This window comes from Ictalurus furcatus, chromosome 14, assembly GCF_023375685.1.
Source record: "Ictalurus furcatus strain D&B chromosome 14, Billie_1.0, whole genome shotgun sequence".
NCBI lineage: Eukaryota > Metazoa > Chordata > Actinopteri > Siluriformes > Ictaluridae > Ictalurus > Ictalurus furcatus.
The window spans coordinates 7943254-7951344 of NC_071268.1; the positions used below are offsets into that span (position 1 = coordinate 7943254).

Genomic DNA, 8091 nt, shown 5'->3' on the forward strand with positions numbered 1-8091 from the left:
GAGGCAGAGTCTTTCAGAAGTAAAGATGGACAGAGGTTCACCAATCTATGAAAAACTGTGTATACAATTTGTGGAACAATTTCAGAATATTGTTCCTCAATGTAAAATTGCAAAGGCTATGAATATCTCATCATCTATAGTAATAATCATATAAAGATATGACATAATAAGACATAATAATCATCAAAAGATTCTGAGAATCTGGAGAGATCTCTGTGCACAAGGGACAAGGGTGAAAATCAGAGACAACCACACATAGAATGTGTGTGTGTGGGTGTGTGTGGGTGTGTATTTTGGTGTTAGCTCCTTTAGATCTCCTGGATGTAGTTTTTCCTCATGTTTAAGTCGTGTAAAGTTAAAATAATCTGGCAAATGAACAAAACTAAAAGTGCTGACATTTTTTTTTTATTTTTGCAGGTCATTACGATCAGGTTCTGCCTTACGTTCTGATGGGAGTGCTGACGGTGATCGCCGGGCTGCTGAGTATTCTGATGCCAGAGACACGAGGCATTCCCCTCCCCGAGGCCCTCTCGCAAGTACAGAATCTAAACTGGTATGTCTCTGTTCGTTACACTGCTGTGCATCACAGTCACACAGTCAGCCTTAGGTGTATCTTCTTCAGTTGTAATTATTACCTGTAGAAGACAAGAAAACTGTCCTGTACCAGACTTTCATTCATATCAAACCTCCAATTAAACTCCAGTTAAACTTCACACAAAAATATCAAAGGAAAGAAATGTCAGGCAAACGACATCAGGATAGCTGATTCCCACTAGGTCCCTTCATGTTTACACGTATATATAGATGAGCATTTTTGTGTGAAGAATCCCTTCGCTTACAATCTAAACACAGATTCTGGCTTAGTTCTAGGTATGTTAGTATATTAGGCAAGGAATAACACACAATAAAGGCGTGCTGTTATAGGAAAACGTGATATAATTGTTAGGCATGAGACAAAATATTGTTGCTTTGAATAGCACAATACAAAATGCACACATTTCCGTTTATAATTCATTATCAGCAAATCAGTAGGACGCGTTGTGGCACATGTCTCAAACATGTTTCATTTGGCCTGCATGAACTTGGAAAAAAAATAATACTGAAAAGCCTTTAAAAACACTACTGCTCAACGTTTTCACACTTTACAGAACTCACAGCAGATCTGTAGCATAGTGCTCAGTATATCGTTGTCCGGAGCGCACAAACACATCTCAGTGTTTAAACCGACGAACAGCAGCCTTTTTCCTTTTCGATGGACAGTTACGTGCTCGCAGGTTTCTACCGCAGCTGGCTTGACTGTGCTCTGAAATGCAGGTTAACGTCTGTGTGCTGCACTTGATGTTAGTCGAACTCACTGTGTATTGTGCTGTCAGGGGGATTGAAATTTATTTGAGTGAGATGATTAAAGATACAAAATAAAATCATTGTCGTTTTCCCGATCTGTACGGTTAAATTGGTAAGTGTGACGCCCTTGTGCAACGAATTTGTTATTTAGCCTAATCATTGAAGGCACCATCTAGCGTCAAACAATCTTTAATATTTATGCATCTTTCCATATTAATACCGTTGCCATGAAATACATTTATGACCATTCAACTGAAAATGATTACAATAACATGTTAAAATATCTTGTGCTTATAGTGTAGCTATCTGGGGGTGGGTTTCCTGATAATGATGAATCTTAATGAATAACAGACAATTTAACTCTTTTTACCAAAGTCCAAAAAATTTAATTTCCACCTGTTTTGGGCATGCCTGTGTTCAGTATTGAATTTATTTGTGATGTCACACTCCACAGTAGTGGTTAATGGCTCATACAGTATGAAAGTAGGCAATCAGAGCTTTAAGAATTTGCAGTTTTTAATAAGTATTTCCTTTTTTTTTTTTTTTTTTTTACATAGCCTGTTAGGTTTAAATGTTATCATTTTATTGTGGCAGTTGTACATGATGTTTTACTATTAAAAAACTTTGTACTGTCCTTTTTATCTCTGTACCAATGTTACTGTGGAGAGGTGTATATTGTTTGCCCATCAGGCAGCTCATGCCCCACCCCTTTCCCATCACCCTGCTCACCAGCAGCTAAACACAGAGTCACAATACTTTACACACAGAAACTAAAATAATTCATTTGTTTATACCGATTGAAAATGTTTGATAAGTTGATTTCCATTCTGCCGGGGGGGAATGGAATGTCGCCAGTGTAACTTTGAACAGTGGAAAGAGTGGTACTGCAAGTGTACAACTGCCACAATCAAATTATATCATTTTTAAACTTTAGGTAAAAAAAAAAAAAGAAATACTTTCAAAAAACTGTAAATTCTTAAATCCCTGAGTGTCAACTTTCATATGAGCCATTAACCACTACTGTGGAGTGTGACATCACAAATACAATCAATGTTGAACATGGGCACTCCCAAAATAGACACAAATTCTGTTTTTTTTTTTTTTGGCCTCTGGTAAAAAGTGTTAATAAATAAAACTTTGTAATCATTGACAAATCGCTGTGGTATAAGCGGGATAATACTTCCAGGGGTAGTGGCACTCCACTTGCACATTGTGCCTGCATTGTTTTGTTTAATGGCACATACTGTCACGTGTTATTCTTAATATAACACAAGTGGTTTTCAAAGTGGGGGCCGCCAGGGGGCGCCCGGGGGGCCTCAACAATTTGGTGTGAAAAATAAATAAATACATGATTTTCTCTTTCTCACTCTCAGACAACCACACACACACAATCAATTCCTAATCTAATGTAATGTAAAGATGCAAGATGTAATTATTAATAATAAAAAAAGGGGGATATATTCAGAAGTCTGTATGTTTAATGTGTTTTAAAGACATCTTGCAAAAGGGGGGCCTCGGTCAAATGTTAATGCCATTTGGGGGGCCTTGCCCTGGAAAAGTTTGGGAACCAACAGACTCCAGACCGTGCGCATATACGAAAATAATCTGCTGTGGATTCTTATCATAAAACCAAAGGGTCTGTAGTGTGTTATTCCTTACATACTGTATGTAACAGGAAAATATCAAATGTAAATCAGTGACAGGGTGGTGTGATGAAGTGAAGTTTTATTTGTCTTATATCACGCCAATTTGCCAATGGTAATGTTTTATTTATTAAAGAATGACACATTGTACCTTTTATCCATACATGCAGTGCCCTCCACTAATATTGGCACCCTTGCTAAATATGAACAAAGAAAGCTGTGAAAATTTGTCTTTATTGTTTAACCTTTTGATCTTTTGTTCAGACAATTCACAAAAATACTCTGCTCTCAAGGATATCAAACAACTGCAAACAGAACACAGGTTTATCCAAAAAAAAATCTTTGTTAACTATAGTTGTGCAACAATTATTGGCAGCCCTATGAATTCATATGAGAAAAATATATTCCCATTGATATTTAAAATTTTTAGTACACCTGTGTGATTATGAACAGGAAATTGTTTAACCATGACTTCCTGTTTCACAGGGGTATAAATATGAGGTAACACATAGGCCAAAATTCCCTTAGTCATTCATAACAATAGGTTAGACCAAGGAATATAGCTGTGATGTGCGGCAAAAGGTTGTTGAGCTTCACAAAATGGGAAGTGGTTATAAGAAAATAGCAGAAGCATTGAAAATGCCCATTTCCACCATCAGGGCAATAATTAAGAAGTTCCAGTCAACTGGAAATGTTATGAATCAACCTGGAATTGGACGTGTATCTATATCGTCTCAAAGCACTGTGAAGAGGATGGTTCGAGTGGACAAAAAATCTCCAAGGATCACAGCTGGAGAATTGCAGAAGTTAGTTGCGTCTTGGGGTCAGAAAGTCTCCAAAACTACAATCCGAAGTCACCTACATCACCACAAGTTGTTTGGAAGCGTTTCAAGAAAAAATCCTCTACTCTCATCCAAAAACAAACTCGGGTGTCTTCAGTTTGCCAGACACTACTGGAACTTCAAATGGAGTCGGGTTCTATGGTCAGATGAAACCAAAATAGAGCTTTTTGGCAATAAACACCAGAGGTGGTTTTGGTGCACACAGAGAGGTAGCCATATGGAAAGGTACCTCATGCCCACGGTTAAATATGGTGGTGGCTCTTTAATGTTTTGGGGCTGTTTATCTATCAGAGGACCTGGACAGTTTGTTAGGATACATGGCATCATGGACTCTATCAAATATCAACAGATATTAAATGAAAATCTGACTGCCTCTGCCAGAAAACTTAAAATGGGCTGTGGTTGGATCTTCCAGCAGGACAATGATCCAAAACATACATCAAAATCAACACAAAAATGGTTTACTGACCACAAAATCAAGGTCCTGCCATGGCCATCCCAGTCCCCTGACTATAAACCCATAGAAAACCTGTGGGGTGAACTGAAGAGGAGAGTCCACCAACATGGACCTCAACAATTGAAGGATTTGGAGAGATTCTGTATGGAGGAATGGTCTCAGATCCCTCGCCATGTATTCTCCAACCTCATCAGGCATTATAGGAGAAGACTCAGAGCTGTTATATTGGCAAAGAGAGGTAGCACAAAGTATTGACTAAAAGGGTGCCAATAATTGTTGCACACCTATATTTAACAAAGATTTTTTTAAAAAAACCTGTGTATTGTTTGCAATTGTTTGATATCCATGAGAGCAGAGTATTTTTTATATATACATATATAAATAAAATGCTGTTATCACTTACATTATAGCAGCTATAAACAGTTAATAAGATTTTAAAAATGCAGCTCGTCATGTGATGGAGTCAGTGGTGTGCCACTTATTGAAATAAATGTTGACGGACGCGTTCAATACTTAATTCCTCCACTGTATGTGCAAAGTTCTCCGTCCTGAATACTCTCCCATGGCATCTTTATCCCTAAAACTGGAGACTCCTTCCATAAATGCTCAATAAATGTCTCCTTAAAGAAAACGTCAGCATATCAACAATCAGTGAGTTTACGTGGACAACAATAATCCATTCTTAACCCGATTAAGACCATACTTTGATTAAGAAACTACCATGTAAACAGCAATTTTTACTTACCTTAATCTAATTAAGGTCATACTCGAAGTAAGCACTAATCGAATTAAGACACGTGGAGTATTCCTATTTTAGTCGCATTATGGATGTGTAGTAGTGACATGTACACACCTTAATCACATTATGAATGCCGTGTGAGAGTTTTCACCGCATTTTGCGACAGGACACGATCACACACGGCAGTTTTACGTTTTACAGCGAACAACAGAGTTCGGCTGCGTCCCAAACCGCATACTTGCCTACTATAGGCCTGTAGTGGGGAAAAATACATGTATCTCGGCTACTATATAGACGGTAAGTACGCGGTTTGGGACGCAGCCCACGGCTTCAAGCAGTTGTCTATTAGCACGTCTAGCATGACAAATAATTAACAACACTTAAAGCGTTCGTAAAAAAATTAAATACACCCAAAACTGTATACGATACCATAACGAAGACGAACTGTATGTCGATACGTGAAATTCTGGAGGGACGTTGGACGGCGTGGCGTGGGGACGTAATGATGTGTGCTGTTAATCTAATTATGTTCTATAACATGTAAAACAGGAACATGACAGGAGTATTCTAAAAGCGACTCATGTACACACCTTAATCACATTATTATCTTACTCAGAGTACGGTCAATAATTAGGTTACCGCTGTCCATGTAAATGTAGTCAATATCATGTTTTTTATGAAGTTTAGATTATGAGGAATATCTGCTATACAATGCCAGTGACTGAGCTGTTGCTATAGAAAAGATAATGTATTGGAACGAGTGCATTAATTTAAAATCTGTGATGTGTGAGTGTTTGTGATTATAAACCTGTTTGTCTTCCCCAGGTGCTGTGGCTGGTGTAGAAATCGTCGAAGAACAGATAAAACACATGAAGGTCTGGCAACAAAGATGTGATCTGAGAATCCCAACGTAGTAATGTGCACTGTCTGATACTTGACCTTTATACAAATATTTCATATATACATTTCATGTTGTACTGAGTAGGTTTACACTACCATTGATCATCTGGTGATCACATTTTTTTATTATTATTTTATCAGCATTTTTATTTGTCAGATTGTGGTTTGTCAGCTATTTTAGACATTTATTCACAGATTTGCCCATTTCTAAATGTATTCATTTATAATTAAGCAAATGTGTTTAAAGAGTATGATCAAGAACTTTTTTTTTTTTTTTTTTTAATGTGTATAGAGCTTTATTTTGCTGGTGCTGATTACATAAATAGACACATTGATGAAATTAATCAATGCTCCGAATGAATTCATTACTTTCAAATTAATGAGACATGATCCTGTTTTCAAATCCATATCCATATACAACCTCCAATCAACATCATACCCGGAGATCTATGTATGATAGCTTCATAAACACTGAGCTTAACTACTTCAGGGTTGAGTTTGTGTTGACAATAATATACCCAGAAGACTATTGAATACCCGAGCTGGCTGTGTCCAGAGCTTAATATTCCTGTAGTAAATATTAAAAGAGCTTAGAATGATATACTGATAATGATGTATATTTATTGTGTGGCTGTAAATACATAAAAGAAACATTTTGATAAAAAGTAAATTTACAGTTTATTACTTGTTATGATGTCTGACCAGTTTTTTTTTTCCTTTAGTTTCATGGTCGAGCTGCAAGGCTAATATAGGTAGGGGTGGCCTGTATAAATGGACTAGCATGACTAAGGCTCCCTGGCTTTCAAAGATAAAAAGACATCAGTATAATGTTTTTTGCATCAACATCAAACTTGTATCATGACTGGCAGCATTGAAAGTTAAGACTTTCTGCTAATATGCTGTTTGAAATTCATTATTAAAACAAACCCAGTAAATTGAAATTCACTAGGCATGTCGGTGCAGTGGGTAGTGATGTCTCTACACAGCTCTTGTCCATGTGGAGTTCTTGTGCATGTTCTCCCCCATGTCCATGTGGGTGTATTCCTGATACTCTAGTTTCCTCCCACCCCACGAAATAAAATCAAATAAAAATGATGGTAGGTGGATTGGTCACTCTAAATTACCCCTAGTTGTGAATGACTGTGTGAATCTACACCACTCAGTCAAAACATTAAAACCAATTTTGCCCTTGTCAAAGTCTCTCAGAATCTTACACTTGCCCATTTTTCCTGCTTCCAACACATCAACCTCGGGAACTGACTGTTCACTTGCTGCCTAATACATACAGTGGGGGAAGTAAGTATTGAACGCGTCAACATTTTTTTTCAGTAAATATATTTCCACTGATGCTGTTCACATTTTCACCAGACATCAGTATTCACTCAGGAAATCCACACATATAAAGAATTTACAGCATTAAAGTCCACAAATAAAATTATATGCAATAAAGCGGAATGACAAGAAAAAGCAGTTCTCCAAGGCAAGGTACGGCAAGGAACCAGCTGAAATCCGTAAGTAATTATACCCCCTATCTGTGCAAATTAATATCAGCTGGATTAGCAAATTGATGGTCTATAAAAAGGCTTTTCATTACCGAGGTGTCACACAAGAAACATCTCATGATGGGTAAAAGCAAAGAGCTCTCCCAAGACCTTCACAACTTTATTGTTGCAAAACATATTGATGGAATCGGATGCAGACGTATTTCAAAACGTCTGAATCTTCCAGTAAGCACCATTGGAGCCATTATCCACAAGTGGGAGCAACATCACTCCGTCATCAACCGGCCACGCACAGGAGCTCCTTACAAGATTTCTGACCAGGGAGTCAGACGAATAGAGAGAAGAATTGCCCAAGAGCCAAGGACCACTCGGAAAGAGCTCCAGAAACACTTGGAGGCAGCAGGTGCCATCGTCACAGAGAAAACAATAGGCAATGCACTCCACTGCTCACGCTCACTCCACAAGATGCCATTACTAAAGAAAAGGCATGTTGAAGCTTGTTTAAAGTTTTCTACAACTCATTTGGTCAAGCCTATGAAATACTGTGTAGTCTGTGAGTGTAGTCTGGTCAGATGAGAGCAAAATTGATCTTTTTGTCTGTCATACTGCACACCATGTTTGGAGAAGAAATGGCACTGCACATCACCCTAAAAACACTATACCA

General features: G+C 37.8%; 1 protein-coding gene across 3 annotated transcripts in view; it reads left to right on the plus strand.

The window, feature by feature from the left end:
* slc22a21 (solute carrier family 22 member 21) overlaps positions 1-7878 on the plus strand; it is a 31304-nt gene extending 23426 nt beyond the window's left edge. For 2 of the 3 annotated variants that reach the window (XM_053642466.1, XM_053642464.1), the window contains one exon: positions 418-2302. In XM_053642466.1, coding sequence (XP_053498441.1) covers positions 418-641 — 224 coding nt within the window. In that variant the 3' untranslated portion in view covers positions 642-2302. Of the gene's footprint in view, positions 1-417; positions 2303-5850 lie in introns of those variants that run through there. The other variant, XM_053642465.1, reaches the window with a different exon arrangement.
* The last annotated feature ends 213 nt before the right edge of the window (positions 7879-8091 follow it).